Source organism: Petromyzon marinus, chromosome 17 (genome assembly GCF_048934315.1).
Source record: "Petromyzon marinus isolate PM22_M1 ecotype Great Lakes invasive population chromosome 17, UKy_Petmar_22M1.pri1.0, whole genome shotgun sequence".
In the NCBI taxonomy this organism is placed as follows: domain Eukaryota; kingdom Metazoa; phylum Chordata; class Hyperoartia; order Petromyzontiformes; family Petromyzontidae; genus Petromyzon; species Petromyzon marinus.
This window is the reverse complement of record NC_133683.1, coordinates 17,824,484-17,844,902: the sequence shown is the minus strand read 5'-3', so window position 1 is coordinate 17,844,902 and position 20,419 is coordinate 17,824,484. Positions and strand designations below refer to the sequence as shown.

Below are 20,419 nucleotides of genomic sequence, written 5' to 3'. Positions count from 1 at the left end.
CTCGTGTGCCGTGCCGGCCTTCATAGTTGCTCGCTAACAGCACATGCCTAAACCTTCTTTTAAGGATATACGGGGGATCTTTGTCTTTGTGTGTGCAAATAAATGTTGGTACGGTGGCATGCAAAAGGCACGAGGCAATGGACGCACGTGGGAGATGTCACCCTGATAACCTTGTGCGGCTCTCGCTGAAACACGTGCCTCCCTGGCAGCACAAACGTTGATGAACATACTCCAGATCATCGATTATATCCACCGGCTTCGGCGGGGGGGGGGGGGGCATCGGATTTTCAAATACGCCAGATAATCAATACTAATCATGATTTAAAATAGCTTATTTTTACACAGTTTTGCATGACATGTTTTTAGGTGTTGTTATGTTTGTGTGTTTTACATTTGTTAACTATGTGAAATTGGCATAAATAAATAAACAAATAGGCACAAATAACTATCCTATTTTTAAAAAAAGTTACTGTATTTACTCCAACCTCGAAGACTATGAATGGGGTGATGTGTATAGTCCAGTATTTCATTTTTTTACATTGTATGTAGTGTATAATATACTGTATATAATATTCAACACTGAAATCATGCATAGCTACTTTTTATTAATCATGCACATGGTGCCGATCGACGGACCAGGACAGCATTTGGAGCGGTTTTGCCAGAGCGATTTTGCCGGATCGACCTCGGACCGCCGGATAATATTGGAAGCTGGAAAATCGATGATCAACTGTATTTCCATTGAAAGTCTTTCACGGACAATCGTACCCCACACCCACACAGATCTGGGACACGCCATCCGTAAGCTCGGCAGTGAATTTATGGCCGATTGCCGTCGGGGTTCCGTGGCTTGCATGAAAAGAATGGCAGGTGTCTTCAAAGGGGACGGACGGATTGATGATATTGGACCGGGCCTGACTCTGCTGATGAATCTCTAAAAGTCCAAATTAGTTTTCCACAACCAGCGCTGCTGGAAAACATGGGTCCTTCCTTATGCTGGTGGAAGAAAATGTTATTTAATTGTACGTGGAAAAAACGGACTTTTCTGTTTCTGATTATCGTATTTTACCCAAAAAATATGTAGCCATCCCCGTGAGGGTTCGCTGTTGCACTCTAGAGCTCTCTGGCGAGTTTCCGGATTGTTCCGCGCGTCGCTCGGCAACGATGTCTAGAAGAAGCTTCCAGCACGTGGGGCGAAACGTCAGACGTCATGCCGAACAACGCATGGCACGACCGCGAAAACTCATCCCAGAGCTAACGGATCGTCATCGATCCAAATCCCCTGAATGATGCGGCATTTCAGGTGCATGCTTTGTGGCATCTTCACGAAACATCCCCCCCCCCATCACCTGTAATAGACTGTTGGGGCAAGTGCTCTTAGCGAGTAGAACCTATGATGGGGCTGCACGGCACACACGAGGGGGTGGTTGGCCAGCACCTCGCCCGGCCGCCGTTGTCTCCCTCAGTGCCAATGTTTACATAGTGCAACAGCTACTCATTTGAGGCTACGTCGACCTAGTGGAGGCCCAGGACCGGTTCAGATATTTCCCACCGGCATTGTCCATGAACGAGGATCGAACTCGGGTCGCCGGGTTCTCAGCGCGGGGCGCCAACCGCTTCGCCACCGCTCGCCCACTGTGCTCACCGCCCACCACCGCCTGCACACTCGTGCGTTGCGGACCATTTGTGGGTGTCCTCCAAGCTGCCAGACGAAGGGTCACGATTATGCCGTCAAGCGGGGACTCTCAGCGAGCCAGCGAGCGAGTGAGCGGGCGAGCGAGCGAGTGGGAGGGCGACTCTGGGCTGAGTTTAGCCTCCTGCTCGTCTCTCCCTAATGCTTAGGGGCACGTGCGTGACCTTTCCAATTTGCACTCGCACCAGGGCACAGGACCTGCATTTCATTCCTTTGCTCCCCCTATCCTTAGATTTTATCGTCTGCCCTTGGGGATTCTCCAACGAGTCACCGCCGCCGATATTGCCGGGAATGCCTCGAATTAAACGAGAAAACAACCCGGAGGAGAGGGACGAAGCGATTCGGGCGAGATCATTACGACCGTCCCTTCGCCGCGGCTCACTCGGCCTAATTCATAGGTGCGACTCGCTCGCACCAACTTGGCCGCCTAACCCCCCCACCACCGCCCTCCCTCCAGCTCCTCTACCGTGCCCCCCCCCCCCCCCCCTGTCGCGCAGGGCATCAGCGGCCTCTTCAGCTCGCTCAAGGTGGTGCGTCTGCTGCGGCTGGGTCGCGTGGCGCGCAAGCTGGACCACTACATCGAGTACGGCGCCGCCGTGCTTGTGCTGCTTGTGTGCGTGTTCGGCCTCGCCGCGCACTGGCTCGCCTGCATCTGGTACAGCATCGGCGAGTTCGAGGTGGTGGACGAGGAGCGCCGCAGCATCCGCACGCACTCGTGGCTCTTCCAGCTGGGCCAGAGCGTGGGCCAGCCGTACCGGCTAAACGCCAGCAATGGCACGCAGTGGGAGGGCGGGCCCTCCAAGCGCTCGGTCTACGTGTCGTCGCTCTACTTCACCATGACGAGCCTCACCAGCGTGGGATTCGGCAACATCGCGCCCACCACCGACGGGGAGAAGATCTTCGCCATCGCCATGATGATGACCGGATGTGAGTGCCCAAACGCGTGTCCCGGCCCGTGCCCTCCTCCCCCACCGCCTAACCCATACCCCCCTCCAACTATGCCCCCTTCAGCTGCACCCCCTGCCCCCCCCCCCCTGCTCCCCCCTGCCCCCCGACGGCTTGTGCCAAAACGCAGTCGCCAATATCCAGGATCCCGCCCACGCACTCGGTTTAGACGCACGTGTTGTGGCTGCGATGATGCATTTAGCGAGAATTGGAGGCAATGTCGCGCACCCTCTGCGCAATGTCAATCCTTAACGCGCGAGCGTATGCAACAGCACGCTGCGTTGCATTTTTTGAATTACATTAGCGGTGTGATTGTGTTTGCTATCTTGCCAACGTCGTAAAAATCCACGATAATGCGAGCCCGTGGCTTCACCGTACTCCGTGGACAATACGATTAGTTTCCTCCACGTATGGAATTGTGGGCGGGGGGGGGGGGGTGGCCGTAGTGGCGGACGGCGTGCTGCACTGTGAGCCCGGCGACCCGAGCTTCACTTTCTTTGGGCCACGGCTACAAACATCAGTGGTGATGTGGTCCTGGGTTCCTTCATCATCAGGCAATGGTCATGGTCAAAAACTTTCATCACCGACAAGCGTGGGGAGGTGGGGGGGGGGCTTCATCCAGCAGTGTTTTAAGATAGGGATGTAAATTCTTATTATTATGAATTGGTGAACCTTTGCATCCCTTCCAGAATGAAAATTTCAGCATGGATTCATTTTTTGTCACGTGTTTTATTCCTTGCATACACTGTACTTTCAAAAATACAACACAGATGTCTTCATGGCTTTTGGCTAACTATTTGTACAACGCACGCAACAACACAATAATTATTGACATGAAAAACTGAGCACATGCACAAACCCCCACCCCAACAATTGGACTGTGTCATTTGCCTCGTAGAATTGCTCGTACGGCTCCAGCTGTGCTTATCGCCAATGCAGTCCTCACATTTATAAACATTAACGTAGCAATTGCGCCCCTTGACACATCCTTTGCAAACGGCGCTGGCAAGGTGAGCAGTAATTAAGACAAACTGATCTAGGATTGTGGGAGAAGTGGTTCCATTTGAACGTGCTAATCAGCACTACCCACGCGATCATCATCGTTACAAAGTAATGTTTCTCACGTTGAGTCAGATCCCCACATGCTCGGGTAATGTACGCGATTGGAGGGATCGGTGTAGAATGGGGCTGTACGCAGAGCAAGTAAGGTGTAAGGCAGGCGCTCGTCTACATTTTACTACCTCGGATAAATATCTTAGAGGATTTCGATTTAAAGCTTTCGTGACTGCAAGGATTCATCTTCTTTGGTTCTTTCGGTAAAGTCACGTAGAGAATAAAATAATAAATTGATAAAATAAAATAACACAATAATATTCTCACGACGTTTCGGCCACAACACAAGCAGCTTTCATCAGGTGAAGGGGACGAGACTGTCTGTTATTTTATTTTATCAATTTATTATTTTATTCTCATTCTACGTGACTTTACCGAAATAACCAAAGAAGATGAATCTTAGAGGATTATAATTGATAGTACGAATTGTCCACCGCCTTTCACCTGTGTCCTCTCGTTTAATTGTGCAAGAAAAACCACCCCATGGATGTTAACAGTTGCCCTAACGATCGCTCGCCATTGTATCAATCAATCTAAAGATTCGTAACGCGTGACCGTTTTCAGCAAACAAAAAAAAAAACCTTGGACGTAATCACGGGTGGCACTGGCAAAATTAAACTCAATGAAACTAGACAGAGGAGAAAATAAATGTTTTTAGTTCGCTCTTAAAAGACACCGATTGTCGCAGCTGACCAGATTTCAGTTGGCAGATTGTTCCAGACCACCGCGGGCTGGTAAATATAAAGAAGACAGGCTCGGATTATATTGCGCAAAAGTTTCCCAGATTTAACGGGCACGGTTTTAGTTTTGCCCCGCAGATGGATTAACAAAAAAAAAATATATATATATTTTATGTGAGTGGCATGAACAAATCTCCTTTATCTGACCAGGTGTGCACTCTGTTCCTGAGATTCAGTGTTGCTTTATGGATAATATCTATGGTCAAATTGACATCTAAGATATAGCACTGAGATGCCATGCCTTAAATGTTCGTGTTTTGCCATCAGTGGTGAGGGAAAACCAAAATGATTGGCGTTAAGCTGTTAAGCCAGTGTTAAATCTACAAACGGTCAATAATCACATGAGAAAGGTGGCTATAGCAGCTCCGTATCCAACTTTGTAGCTGTTGGAGCTGTTGCTCTGCATGCTGTACTGCTCGGATCTCTGATTAGCACGTTGGGCTACGTACGGTGCAAAATACTAACGTGGACGGATGACATAGCCCTATGGGCAGTGTACAAATGTCCTTATAACAGGCCCTGAAATGCAAATAAAAATATATAAAATGGTATGAATTTGAATTAATATAATGCTCAAAGTACTGAGGGCATCTTAAGATGGTGCATAATACAAGCAATATGAACATGAATGGCACCTACAGACAACGGTAACAATACAAACAAAATGAAAAAAATATAAAAATGAGTCAAAGTAAATAAAATGTGGCATCTCAAAATATTAGCCTAATGCACATTTGTAATTACGCTCAATAATGATTGTGTTATTTTACCCAAAGATTATTTTCATCTCGGTACGAAAAAATCAGGCTTCCAAACGCTTCGCAAACTCACTGAACTGAGGTTTTTTTTGTTTGTTGTTACAGTATTTCAATAAGTAAAACAAATTTACTTATTTTTCCAATTTTCATATCAACATCAAATAAATTATGGTGTGGAATTCCAGTGGCATGTTGCAAAGCAACTATTTCCAGGGCTGCAAGTAAGGCCCGCAAAAACATGAGGGATTATGGTTATAATGGCGAGTGTTATGACACGGAGATCAAAAATATCTTGACAACAGACGGCACATGATTTACTATACCCGGAAGGATCTGCTCCATTATGCCCACGTGTGCTTGCTGTGCGCCAGTTCTGCAGGCGATGATAATCTGACATTAATGCCTGAACTGCCAATCTCACGAATTTCCAGATAATTGCGTATGTGACAGGCTAAAGGCTCTGCCCGCATGTAATGCAATTCGCCAGCGATGTGCATCGTTTAAGCAAAATGGGGGAGGTGGGGGGGGGGAAGGATGGGAAGTTATGGGCATCAGAACAATCTGTTTGAAAAATGACTGCGAGGCAAGCCATTATTTTGTACAAAACAAATAAATAAACGTCGTCTTTGGTTGTTAAATCAGTTTGGTATTTATTTTATGAATGGTAGTCAACTCAAAATTAAGCCCACAGCCGTTCACTTTCAGCTTTACGAGTGCCACTAAAAAGCCAGCTGGTTTTTTTTTCGTGAGCAAAACGTAAAAACTTCACAACCGTGGACTATATATTTTTTTACAGAGAGATTATTCGGCACACAGCGCTGGCGCAGCTGCAATATAATGTATAGAGAATGGTCCACACCTGTAAAGAGCATTCTACCATAAAAATGAATAATACCCGGCCATGCAATTATACAACATTGGCGACATTTAATAAACACAGCGGCTGGTATCGTGAAGGCTCCATTGACAGTGGCGCTGTGACCCAAATAAATCTGAATTCCAAATTCAAAAACAATTTGCAAAAAGAATTAGGTCAGATTGTTATTTTATCTTAAATGTCGTTGATATTTTACCTTGCACAATGCATGGTTCACTTGAGTGTAAAACCATTAGAAAAAGCAGTGGAGTGCATCGTGAGAGTAAATTATATTACTCTCTGTTTGTGCCTTGGTAACAATTAATTTTCTGTGTGAATGGCCACGGTGAACACCGGTGAAATAAAATCCGCCCTGACTTCACAGCCATTATACCGCAAATTTTGAAAGCCTGTGTTGAAGAAAATATATTAGAATGACCGTTGCCTAGGATTTTTTTTATTTTAATGCTGCTCAGTTACCCTAAGTATGTCTTTACAATCCTACAATGATTGCATATTTCATAGCAATTCATCCAAATTATATACTGGAACTAGTGCCACATAGTTTTTCTTAGTTGAAGCATTAAGTCATTTTTTTACATTTCATTAGTTTAAACCAGATGCTCAAATGTCACGAGTAAATGGCCTCAGTCCAATGACTGCAGAAAAACCCCCTATCATATTAAACTTAGTTTTGTACTTAATTTGTCTAAATCGCAGCTTTCAGAAGTACGAAATATTGGTTTGGTTGCTCGATAATAAATACTGCTCTCTGTAGCCTGCTGCATGGAAAAGTGATGCCTAGAGCATGGATAGGTCAATTGAAGAGATTTCAGAAGCAATTCTGTGGTATTTCCTTCTGCGAAACCATTCTCTAACCCGGTGATGCACTGCTGTGTGAGATTTATGAATGCATTCATCTCACGCCACAATGCTGATCGCGCAATCAGGATAACAAAAAAACTGTGGGGGGTAGGGGAGGGGAACGCACGAAAGAAAATAAAATATAATTAATTTCACATATTTGTCGTCTTGACGATGATGCATATGGTACACGCAACACAATATTTAGAAACTAATCCAGTCTGTACATGTATTATTTCGCGATAATGCTCAGCCGCGGAAGCGTGCGCTGTTGTGCCATTACCACGCACACTCCGTTGGCTGCATTCAAAGTGGCGTAACACGGCGGTGCGCAAGGCTACTTCTTACTCACACGGGTCACCCCAGGTTGTGTCCGGGCGGTACTGCGCTGCCTTTTTTTTGTGAAATATTACCTCTTAGTGGGGAGAGGCAGGCTCACCGAGGCTGCGGCGACACCATACCCGCCCGCAACAAAATGTCAATACTGTGTGCCAAAGCAGAGACCTTGCTCGGATCACGTCCAAACTGCGGAGGAGTTCTCAAGAGATTCTGCCCGCGACTGTGCAAGCGCGCGCCGTCGGGCGTCCTGTGAAACGGGCAGCCATTCGGAGACACGGGGGCGCGTCACCGTTCCTCCGTGCTCCGTTGCGAGCGCGTCAGAGTGACGCTCTGCACGAGCAGCCCGGAGAGGAATATTTTGACTTGATTTATAAGCTTTCGTGAGTGCAGGAATCCATACTCTTTGGTTCTTTCGGTGAAGTCACGTAGGTAGGGGACGTTACAGCCATATTTTTCTCGCTACGTGACTTTATCGAAAGAACCAAAGAGTATATTTTGACTTCTCGTGTGGGGGAAGGATTTGAGAGGGGGGGGTGGGGGGGGCGTCGCGGTGAGTTAAGGTACGGTTCCCCCGCGCGTTGCACGACAGTGCCCGGGGGTAGGTGATGGGTGGCGAAGGTCAAAGGGCAGCGAAGTGTGGCACTGAGCCTCATAACCGGTCGGGTCACGGCACTTTCGCTGCATTCCCACGACCACTTAAAACCTTGGCTTGGCCGGATTGCAACCTTGGCCAGGAGAGTCCCACAGCAGCTTTACAGGCGGGCTGTGGACAAGCCACGCGTCCTCCTCAGCTGGACCGCGCGGCTCTCTCTTGCCAAGGGATCCTCTCGGCTGGGTTCACCCTGTCGTGACGTCACAGGCTCAGTGGAGACTCGGCAGCTTTAAGGGACCCGCGTTCTCCCACATTCAAATCAAGATTACCCACGTTCTCGTTTAAAACAAAACGTGGACAGGCGATGAAAGGGTGAGCGGCGTTTCGCTGGGGAATTGTGGACGCGAAGGCGGCGTTGCATGTTGTTTTAGAAAATTACATTGACTTCCCTCCAGCTGTGGAGGCGAAGGGCAGAGGGCGGGGGGGCTAAGCCGACTCTTGACCCAAGCCGTGGGCACAAACAAATGAATGAACCACGCTGGGATGCGGCACGCCTTGTATCGGGGTTATAATGACCGTGGAATATACAGTCGAGGCTGGGGACATAACAGTCATGTATTAAGCACTGCTTCTGGCATATTAGAAGGTCACTCATTTTCTCCGCTACTGCTTAATGCAGACAGTGGTGGGGGGGGGGGGGGGGCTTTGCTGTGGACTTGCCTGGTGACAGCGTTTACTTAACCACATAATCGCGCAATTGATGGATTGGAGGTTCGTAATATGTCGAAGCGGTTTAACAAAACATTTGTTTTTGTTTTAGGCTGGACAAATGGAACGGGCTGAGATTTCTTAATGAGGGGGGTTGCCCCATGGGGAGTGACGTCACCCGCTAACGGTTATTGGGGAGGGGTGCGGCAGGTGGAGTGACGTCACCCCCTCATAGTTAATGTGGAGGGGTGCGGCATGTGGAGTGCGCGTTAGTGTAAATTTCTACGCAGGCATGAATATTAATGAGGGAGAGGGGGGGGCTCTTTTTCAGTGACGTCACGCATTGATGTAGCACTGTGCTGCATAGATTTATTTTTTACCGTCACTTTCTGATAAGAAACGTCATATTTGAAGCGACTTTGCGGAATCAATTATTTAATTCAGCACGACCTTCCTCTGCGTTAGTGTGAAAAGCCACCCGCTCATGAATATTCATGAGGGGGGGGGCGGGGCCTCATGTGGATTGACGTCACGCGCGGGACGGACAGACATTTCTGGATGATTACAGTAGGTAATTATAGTAGTAAAATTTTATATATTTTATAATTTAGAAGCAAAAATTAGACTTACCTTTTGTTTCAAGTGCTGAAGAAATAAATAAAGACACCAAGAACACTTTGTTGCTGTGTAGAATAATTTATTTGGTTACCTTTTTCAAAAAAGAAATGCCAAATTTAAAGCGAATTTGCGTAAAAAGACTTCTTTCCGCTCGACCTGCGGGAGTGTAAAAATCTACCCGCTCATGATTATAAATGACGTGGGGGGGGGGGCGGGGGGGGCTCTTTTCCAATGACATCACGTACAGATGTAGCAGTGTGCTGTGTACATTTATCTTTTACCGTCACCTTTAGTAAAGAAACGTCATATTTGCGCTCATGTAAAAATCCACCCACTCATGAATATTAATGAGGGGGGGGGTGGGCCTCATTCTCATTGGGAGTGACGTCACACGCGGGACACACACACATTCTTGGCTTATTATAGTAGTAATTAGAATTGAGGTGGAGATCTGATAGCTCTGGCCTTTGTGATGCTTCTGCGTTGGTATAGATTTACCTGCGTTTTTTTCAACATTTACAGGTTTTTTTTAAGATGATTATTATTATCATGCACTTTGAGATGCTTTTTTCATTCAATTTTCGAAAAAAACTAACTGGGCCTGTGGGTCACCCTTCTAAAGTAACAGCCGCTGTATGTTACCGAGGGCATAATTGAATTTATGTCTATTTAAGGGTTTTTGTGTTGCGTAATTCAATAGCAACACTTGATCACATTTCACGGAAATCTGATTTCTCTAGGATCAGAGATAATGTGCATTCTTTGTAGGCTTTTGGATTAATCTTAAGATTTTGTTTTGATTACTAATATGAAACCATTGTTATTTAAATAAAACTACACTGAGATTGTGTTTTTTTATGATAGGGGCAGTTGTTTTCTTAGGATGACCACTGGATGATTGGCTAAGATAATCTCTAACTAGGACTTCAACAGGTACTCTCTCAATTGTTAGACACGTCTGCTACTGTTGCCCCAACGGGCCGGTTATACAATTACAATTTATATACTAGTCTTACTAAAGCTCTTGCGTATATGCACCCAGTAGTATAAACAGGTACACAACAGTCGATTGGCTGGTCACATGTGGTGGTATGAAGTGTGGGTACTCCCACTTCTTCTAAGACAACTAACCAGCATGGAAGGAGTAGGCAACATTACCCTCTAGAGCCTATCGGGTCTATATAGAGTCTAGAGGGGCTCTCTAAAGTCTAAAGGCTCTCTCTAGAGGCCCTTCTACTAGAGGCCCTTCTAGTAGAGACCCATCTAGTAGAGGCCCTTCTAGTAGACACCCTTATAGTAGATGCCCTTCTAGTAGAAGCCCTTCTAGTAGAGACCCTTCTAGTAGAGACTCTTCTAGTAGCGGCCCTTCTAGCAGACACCTTTCTAGTAGTTGGCATTCGAGTAGACACCCATCTAGTAGAGGCCCTTCTAGTAGACACCCTTCTAGTAGATGCTCTTCTATCAGACGCCCTTCTAGTAGAGACCCTAGAAGAGACCCTTCTAGTAGATTCCCTTCTAGTAGCGGCCCTTCTAGCAGACACCTTTCTAGTAGATGGCATTCTAGTAGACACCCTTCTAGTAGAGGCCCTTCTAGTAGAGGTCCTTCTAGTAGAGAACATTCTAGTAGAGGCCCATTTAGTAGATGTGCTTCTAGTAGAGGCCCATCTAGTAGAGGCCCTTCCAGTAGAGGCCCTTCTAGTAGAGGTCCATCTAGTAGAGGCCTTTCTAGTAGATACCCATCTAGCAGATGCCCTTCTAGTAGAGGCTCTTCTAGTAGAGACCTTTCTAGTAGAGACCCTTCTAGTAGAGGTCCATCTAGTAGAGGCCTTTCTATTAGATACCCATCTAGCAGATGTCCTTCTAGTAGAGGCTCTTCTAGTAAAGACCTTTCTAGTAGAGACCCTTCTAGTAGAAGCCCTCCTAGTCGAGGCCCTTCTAGTAGACGCCTTTCTAGTAGAGGTGCTTCTAGTAGAATCCCTTCTAGTAGAGGACCATCTAGTAGACGCCCTTCTAGTAGAGGTCCTTCTAGGAGACACCCATCTAGTAGAAGCCTGTCTAATAGACACCCTTCTAGTCGAAGCCCTTCCAGTAGAGGCCCTTCTAGTAAAGACTCTTATAGTCTAGGCTCTTCTCGTAGACACCTTTCTAGTAGAGGTCCTTCTGCAAGAGATCTTTCTAGGAGAGGCCCATCTAGTAGACACCCTTCTAGTAGAGGCCCTTCTAGTAGACACCCTTCTAGTAGAGGCCCTTCTAGTAGAGACCCTTTCAGTAGAGGCCCTTCTAGTAGAGACCCTTCTAGTAGAGGCCCATCTAGTAGAGGCCCTTCTAGTAGATGTGCTTCTAGTAGAGGCTCATCTAGTAGAGGCCCTTCTAGTAGAGACCCTTCTAGTAGAGGCTCTTCTAGTAGATGTGCTTCCAGTAGAGGCCCATCTAGTAGAGGCCCTTCTAGTAGAGGCCCTTCTAGTATAGACCCTTCTAGTAAAAACCCATCTAATAGAGGCCCTTCTAGTAGATCCCCATCTAGTAGAGGCCCTTCTAGTATAGACCCTTCTAGTAGATGCCCTTCTAGTAGACGCCCATCTAGGAGAGGCCATTTTAGTAGATGCCCTTCTAGTAGAGCCCCATCTAGTAGAGGCCCTTCTAGTAGAGCCCCTTTAGTAGGATTTATTTTAGTATAATTTCATCCAGGAGAGGCTCTTCTAGTGGGTATCCATCTAATAGAGGCCCTTCTTTTAGAGACCCTTCTAGTAGAGACCCTTCTAGTAGAGACATTTCTCAGAGAGGTCCTTCTCTTAGCAGCCCTTCTAGTAGGGGCCTTTCTAGTAGATGCCCTTCTAGTAAATGCCCTTCTAGTAGATGCCCTTTTAGTAGAGCCCCATCTAGTAGAGGCCCTTTTAGTAGAGGTCCTTCTAGTAGAGGACCTCCTAGTAGAGGCATTTCTCATGGAGGCCCTTCTAGTAGAGGTCCATCGAGTAGAGGCCTTTCCATCAGCAGTGGCAAGAGAGGGCTGCACCTTTAACTTCACCTAGAGCAGTGGTTCCCAACCTTTCTGGACCGGCAGGCCACGGTCAGCACTCGAAACCGTTTTGCAAGCCACCGTGCACCAGTAAATGGGAAAAAACCCCTAATAATCAAGTACTCTAAACAAATAGTACAATATATTAAACAGTTTCGCCAACCTCTTTCTGTGGCCTTGCGATTACTACCAGTGCTGCATGGAAAGGAATTTGCAAGCAACGGAAGTAAAGCATTGTATGAACAACATATCAACAATGTTTAAGCCTTGACAATAGTTTTCATTTTCGTTAAAACATCAGAAGTATGCCAAGTTTAATAGAAACGATGTAATTTTTATGAAGTCACTTTTTCATTTCAATTCCTTGAACTTTTTACATTTTAATGTCACTCCATTTGTGTTATTAACGCAGTCATGAGACGGAGAGATTTCCATTCCAAACTTTCTCAGCGGGGAGTTCCGTGCTCTCTGCCAAAGAAACAGCCCCATAAGAAGCTGATTGAGAACTATTTCTGAAGTCCCTTCGATAAGTCACACAACCCACACCAGGCGGTGTGCATTTCCATATGCCTTTCAAAGAGTGGCAATCAAAATAATCTGGAATATAGTGGATTAAGTGGAAGTCACCTATTATATTATTTTTGTGCAGTCGTTAGCGACCTGATAACATGCATTGCTACACTTGACAACTGTGCTTTATAACAGGTGGCTGAAACCCAGATTTTAGGTAATTCTCACAACCCTTTGTCCACTGCTGAATGAAGACCTCTCCACACCAGAAATTATTTAACCATACTTGACCAGACTAGATGGTGAAGACAGGGGTGGGGGGGGGGGGGGGGGGTGAGAGGTGTGGGGGGTGGTTGGACCGGCTCAGATATTATTCGCCACTGATGTTGGTCATGGCCGGGAATTTAACTCAGGTCACCAGATGCACAGCGCAGTGCAATTAAGCACTGACTGTGCCACTGCTCCCCGCATGAAATGCACGGGGCGCATACACACTTCTCTCTCTACAGAGCCAGGGAACTTCAGCCGGCGGTCGAGGTGCGCACCCTCTCCCCGGCAGAGCTGCTATCCAAGCTCCGTCGTCTCCTTGCAGCTTAAACCAGGTCCACACCTGAGAGATCCGTAGCGCAACTTGGTTGCACGCAACTAAATCACGAATGTCCGAGCCTCTGCCACCAGGTGCGAGTCTCTGTCACCCATTGCTAGCAGCTGTGCAACCAGTTTGTTGCAATAGAGATGGACTAGTGGCGATGCATTTCATCGAGTGCGCATTTGCGAACTATGATTGGTCGTCACAATCTTGAATGTGCAGTTTAATTTCCTTGTCGCGCAGCTGCCTGCTAAGATGTGGAGAAAGAGGTTGGAGGCGATGAAGTTGAGCCATCTTGTGAGCGACTTGGTTGTGCATCTACTTGCTCTGGTGTAGAACCGGCTCAACGGATATACCATTTCCTGCGTGCGTGCCTGCCGTGAGTGCTGCCGTTATCATCGCTGAATAAATTATCTGCAAGCACCAATGTGCATTGGATAGCGTAATAGTATCAATGCATATGCACGATGTTTCTGCCATTTGCTTTTCATAAGCATTGAATTCCAGAACGCTGCCAGCGTTGAACTTGGTCATTTAATATTGTTGAAAAAATGTAGCGGAAACAAATCCCTGCGAGGATTCATCTCACCTCTCGCGGACTTGTCATCAATGCTTGTAGGATCCAAGCGCAATCTTTTACACTGTCGGCCATAAACTACCGCAACAGTGAGTGGCGAAGGAAGGCGTGACATTTATATATTTCAGTACATTATTGCTGGTGCCACGGGGTTCAGTTCTGGGCGTCCAATACTCTTCAAGTTGCTTTAACGATCCAGCCGCAATTTACCCTTGAGTGAAAGTGTGTTCATGCGTGCATTTTTTGCGTGCCTTTGAAGTTCAAGGCCCGACGAGCTAAATAACTTCAGCTGAGTTTGGCTTTTAGTTGTACTGAAGTCATTTCTATCCTGAGCGTAAAAATCAACGACAACAAAAGCCCATGAGTGTGTTTGGGCAATTCAGCAAATAGGCAATACAAAAATGGCATATTTTACCGTAACTCTGACATTTCATTAGAGCGTTTGCCACTGCTCGGAGCGAGTCATTTCTGGTGTCTGAAAAATTGTCATGGCTTTGTGGCAGTGAATTCAAGGCACGACACTGCGCGAAGTAAATGAACATGGGGCTTGCAACGCTTGGGCTTTTACAAATCTGTCGGCTCGTATAAACGTGGAACGTTGTGTGTCAGAAAAACATCTTGGACAATTGTGAATGTCTTTGTGAGGTCACCCAGTAGCCACTTCCTCTATGGTGTCCGTGGCTTTCAGTGCCCAAGTTTCTCCATTCCACCTTTTGTGATCTCATCTCACAAAAGCTTTTGGCTCACGGCCTGCTGCATCTGTTCCCTTGACTCATGAATGAATGCAAAGTTAACCCCTTCACTTTCGGACTTCAAAACACACACGCATGTGGTTACGCACACACTTACAGGTTGCCACCTGGCCTGCGTTCCCAGGATTGTCCTCTCTGTGAAACAGGTGTCCAGAAAATATCTGCAGTCTTCCTAGAGCATTAAAAGTCCTGGCATTTGTCAGTTGTTTAATAATCCAGCACTTAAGGCAATGCATTTACACATAGTTCCCCCCACTCATTCAGTGCTGTCTGATATTCTTATTCCCATTATGTGTCCTGTTTTTTATAGCTCGGAGGTGGCAACACGCATGTAAACAATAAATCAGACTTGAACCGAAGTGTGACAAAATCACCCAGAATGCACCCCGATCTCGTCAGATCTCAGAAACAAAGCAAGTTTGAGCCTGTATAGTACTTGGATGGGTAACCATCACGCATAAAGCAGGTGCTGTAGGTTGCCAGAGTGGCTATTTGGCAGCAGGAGGAAGTGCAGCAAACTGCATTGTTAGAGCATGCTATGCTCCAAAGTCTACGCTCCCCATTTTCAGTAACCTGCACTGACCGGCGTGGTGAAATATGGCCAAATAACCCCGCACCGCCCACATGCCGTGAAGACGCCCTCGATTATCCAGCGGTGGATTGACAAAAGGGCCATGCATGCGCATGAACTGCACTAAACAAAAACCTTGATTGGAGAATGTAGGCAGAAGGGGCCATTTCCCGAGAACGTCGCCTATGATATATTTTATTTCTTCAAAGGACACGAATCTGTTTTTTTATTGTTGTTATTCGTTGAAGAGTGTGTTTGAGTCGGTGCTTACATTGCCGTTAGATAAAAAAAATGTTTTGCCACGCTCCTGCGCATGGACGTCACAACGTTTGTAGTACCACGTGGCACGGCCGCCGCGGCGAGACTTCTCCCGCGCTATTTCCTTCCCTGCCCCACACTGAGAAGCGTTACGGACGCAGCTCTCGCGTTACGCACGCAGCTCTCGCGTTACGAACGCAGCTCTCGCGTTACGAACGCAGCGCGCGCGCTACGAACGCAGCGCGCGGTTACAGCCGCGCGCATGCGCAAGAGCTTACGCGGGGGGCGCTGGAGCATAAAACCTGCGCCACAGAAGAGACACGCGTTGAGATTAAAATGTGTCCCCCCCCCCCCTCTACCCCGCTGGTGAGGAGTCAAGAGGACTTTTTCTTCCGCGCTATCGGAAGGTTGACCTACAGCGAGGGACTGCAGACGCCGCTATTTATTTCTCAGTCGAGGCAGATTCCACCGTGCAGGGCACGTCAGCTCAGATACATCACCGGTCATTAAAGGTTGGGACAATGTGTGTGTGTGTGTTGTTGGTTTGCCCAGGCAGAATTCATTATAGGCTGCGCTGCCAGTGAGTGAACACACGGAGGAGAATATATACGCAGGGTTAATGGCATCATCCAAACTATTAGGGAAAAGTAAGTGGGCTTGGGCCGGACGCATTACGACTGGAAGGGATGATGGACTGTGGTCAACAACAATAGCGGAGTGGCAGCCAAGGAGTGGCAATGCATCCCACAGGATGCCCTACGAGAAGATGGCGCGCGGCGAGTTCGTGTGCAGGTGGTTGGACGGATGGTTGCGTCGTGGGATTGTGAGAGGTGGTGGCGGTCAGGGGGAGCCCTTCATCCAGCAGTGGATTTATCATAGCTGACGACGATGATGATGAACAATGAGAGAACTGAGTGCTCAATGTCGATGGTAGGGTTTCTCGTGGTCCCTTTAAATATTTGACTGGTTAGGATTAGCGTTTTGGGCTATCATTAGAGTCTTGTGGTTAGGTTCATGGGTTATAGTTAAGGAGAGTGGTTAGGGTTTTGAGTTATGGGTTGTGTGAGTGGTTATGGTTATGGCTTAGGGTTAGTGGTTATGGATTATGGGTTAGTGGTTACGTTTATGGGCTATGGTTAGGGGTTATGTGCTACATTAGTGAATACAAGTTAGGACCAAACAGATTATTTGAAAAGCTAAACTATGCTGAAAGCAAACTAGGCAAGTTCGTAAAGTTAATGTTTTGGTTTTAGTCGAAAATGCACAAATGTAAACATTTTTATTTAAAGCTTTCGTGACTGCAGGGATTGATATACTTGGTTCTTTTGGTAAAGTCACGTAGAAGGGAAACAATAAAATGATAAAAATATACAACAATAACATTCTTACGACGTTTCGACTGCAACACAAGCAATCATCATCAGGTGTGAAAACCACAGCAAGAAAATTTGAAAAAAGTGGCAGTTTTTTTTTACGTTAGCACCACCGAGAGCGATTTGGCAGTTATTCAGATGGACGAGTCCATCTATTTCGATTTAAAGCTTTCGTGACTGCAAGGATTAATCTTCTTTGGTTCTTTCGGTAAAGTCACGCAGAATGAGAATAAAATAACAAAATGACACTATAAAATTCTCACGACGTTTCGGCCACAACAATTTTATTATTTTATTCTCATTCTGCGTGACTTAACCGAAAGAACCAAAGAAGATGAGTCCATCTATGTTCGGAAAGTAGGAGGGGGGAGACGAAAATAATGGATGCGGTCTGAAATCCACCGTAAGGATGAACAATCAATTAAGACCCGAAATGTTTTATCAAATCCTTCCAACGATTGCTAAGCCAGAATCCATCTTCTCGATTGAAATTGTCTCTGTGTTTTTATATGTGGATAGCTTCATGAACGAATCTCTCATGGTAGCCAGATGGCTTGCAAAGAACCTCTGTCTTGGAGAAGTCAATGTCATGTGAGCCTACTGAATTATAACAGTGATCTGCCACGGCTGAGGTGTTGGTCCTACCGTGTTTTAGGTCTGCTTGGTGTTCACGAATGCGGTCCGAGACATGTCGTTTGGTTTCTCCAATGTAACTACTACCACAGAGGCAACTTAGTTTGTAGATGCCAGGGTACTGTATGTCCGGAATCACATCTTTTACAGACGGAACCAGATCACGGATTTTATGTAATGTGTTGAATCGGACCTGGATCTTGTGTTTATTCAAGATTTTGGAGATCTTTTTTGTGATCCCCGCAATGTAGGGTAAAGTGATGGTTTTGAAAGGCTCATCAAGAGGGTCTGTCTTCATGGTTGGAGTGATAGCTTTGATAGCTTTGCGGATTGTGTGCTTGAGTTCACTGGCTATGTGTAACTGGTCGCTATGGTGCAGAGTCTTGATGAGGGAATTCTTCTGGGATGGATGGTGGTGGGAATCCGGTTTCAGGTAAGCATCCGTATGGGTAGCTTTCCTGTAGACAGAGTGACTCATTGAACCATCAGGTCTCTTTTTTATTAGGACATCCAAAAAAGGTAGCTTGCCATCTTTTTCGACTTCCATGGTAAATCTGATGGCTGGGTGTATGGAATTGATGTGGTCGAGGAATTGGTCTAGAGCAGGCTGGTCATGTGGCCAGATGACAAAAGTGTCATCCACGTACCTCTTCCATAAGGTTGGGTACAGAGTGGCAGTCTGGATGGCGTCAGTCTCAAATTTCTCCATGAAAATGTTGGCTACAACCGGAGATAGGGGGGAGCCCATTGGGGTGCCCTCAGTTTGTTTGTAGAAAGTTCCATTCCAAGTGAAGTATGTATTGGTTAAGCAGTGTCTCACCAGGGGGGGGGGGGTACCTCAGTGTTTAGTCCTTGATGAACCAAGTCTTCAATGATTGCGATGGTGTCAGGTACAGGAACTTTGGTGAATAAGGAAACTACATCAAAACTGACAAGCAGGTCGTCTGGGGACAGGGAAATACCCCTGATTGTCGATACCAGGTGAGTAGAAATTGGTACTGCAGAGGTGGTTTTTCCAGTGAAAGGCCGCAGGATTTCAGACAGAAAACGAGCCAGTTTGTAGGTGGGGGAGTTGCTAGTAGAGACGATGGAATGAAGGGGTGTATCTACTTTATGTATTTTTGGTAAGCCGTATAATCTTGGTGGCCTGGCAGCAGAAGGTTTCAACGAGAACTGTTTGGTTTGATCAATTAATGCGGTTGATTCAGAAATGATTTTGTTGGTTTGTATGACGAAGCTGTTGATGGGATGTATTTTTATTTTTTGTATAGCTGCCATCGTTGAGTAATTCTTGAATTTTGTTGTTATATTCTATTTTATCCATGATGACAGTGGCATTGCCCTTGTCGGCTGAGAGGATGACAATGTCATCCCTCTTTTTTATTTATATAATTCAAAACGCTCATCTTTGCTGAGATTGCTAGCTGGCATCTTAGCATATTTGAGGGTTGCAGCGATTTCAGATCTTGCTACGTCTGCAGCGATGTGACCCAGGCCCTTGAGAGCCACGTCTACTTGGGCAATGATATCATTTACTGGTATGAGTTTAGGTGTGACTGCACAGTTTAACCCTTTAGCTAAAACGGATTTCAGACCATCGGAAATAGAACTGTTATTGCGATTAATTACGACTTTGTTAACGTCTAGCTTTTTGGTGTGTGGGTCCGGTCTTTTGTTGGCGAGGAGGTTAAATTTGGAAATCAGTTTGTCCTTACATTTGGTCGACATAGTGGTAGCTGAAGAGGCAGTCATATTGTCTACATGTTCCCAATCCGATGTGGACATTGTTGCCATCAATGATATGTTTGATTTGTAGAGTGTCTTGTCTAACTTATCTAGTTCGGTGCGTATAAGTCTGATTTTCTCTGAGATAAGAGCTAAGGTAGTTCTGGAAATAATTCGTTTCACATTAGAAGAAGTTACAGCAGCAGAGGTCAGTGTAAATGCGATTGGTATTACCCCAGAGTCGCGGCCTCTCTTCAGAAAGGTGAGAGACTCTCAGCTGAGCCTTCTTATCCCGGAGTTTGTTGAAGGACCTCAAAGTTATGTGGAAACCCTCCCCGTAGAGGCGGTTAAATTTTGATTTAAAGCTTTCGTGACTGCAGGGATTCATATTCTTGGTTCTTTCGGTAAAGTCACGTAGAAGGGAAACAATAAAATAATAAAAATATAAAACAATACAATTTTCACGACGTTTCGACTGCAACACAAGCAATCAGCATCAGGTGTGAAACCCAACATTTTCATGGAGAAATTTGAGACTGACGCCATCCAGACTGCCACTCTGCGCCCAACCTTATGGAAGAGGTACGTGGATGACACTTTTGTCATCTGGCCACATGGCCGGCCTGCTCTAGACCAATTCCTCGACCAAATCAATTCCATACACCCAGCCATCAGATTTACCATGGAAGTCTAAAAAGATGGCAAGTTACCTTTTTTGGATGTTCTAATAAAAAAGAGTCCTGATGGTTCAATGAGCCACTCTGTCTACAGGAAAGCTACCCATACGGATACTTACCTGAAACCAGATTCCCACCACCATCCATCCCAGCAGAATTCCCTCATCAAGACTCTGCACCATAGAGCCCAATGCATATCCGACCAGGAACACATAGCCAGTGAGCTCAAGCACGTACACCAAGCTCTTAAGGCTAATGGTTACTCCGACTACACAATCCGCAAAGCTATCACTCCAACCATGAAGATGGACCTTCTTGAGGAGCCTTTCAAAATCATCGCTTTACCCTACATTACGGGGATCACAAAAAAGATCTCCAAAATCTTGATTAAACACAAGATCCAGGTCCGATTCAACACATTACATAAAATCCGTGATCTGGTTCTGTCTTTAAAAGATGTGATTACAGTACCCTGGCATCTACAAACTAAGTTGCCTCTGTGGTAGTAGTTA

General features: G+C 46.1%; 2 protein-coding genes across 5 annotated transcripts in view; both read left to right on the top strand.

Moving 5' to 3' along the window:
* The window catches only part of KCNH1 (potassium voltage-gated channel subfamily H member 1), a 146,622-nt gene that overhangs the window by 73,341 nt on the left and 52,862 nt on the right, over positions 1 to 20,419 (top strand). For all 4 annotated transcript variants that reach the window (XM_032955924.2, XM_032955923.2, XM_032955922.2 and 1 more), the window contains one exon: positions 2,191 to 2,620. In XM_032955924.2, the coding sequence (XP_032811815.2) occupies positions 2,191 to 2,620 (430 nt within the window). The remainder of the gene's footprint in view (positions 1 to 2,190; positions 2,621 to 20,419) is intronic.
* LOC142924849 (uncharacterized) lies at positions 8,265 to 13,052 on the top strand. Its single transcript, XM_076067740.1, has 2 exons — positions 8,265 to 8,272; positions 10,434 to 13,052. The coding sequence occupies exons 1-2, from the start codon at positions 8,265 to 8,267 to the stop codon at positions 11,902 to 11,904; spliced, it is 1,479 nt and encodes a 492-aa protein (XP_075923855.1). The 3' UTR covers positions 11,905 to 13,052.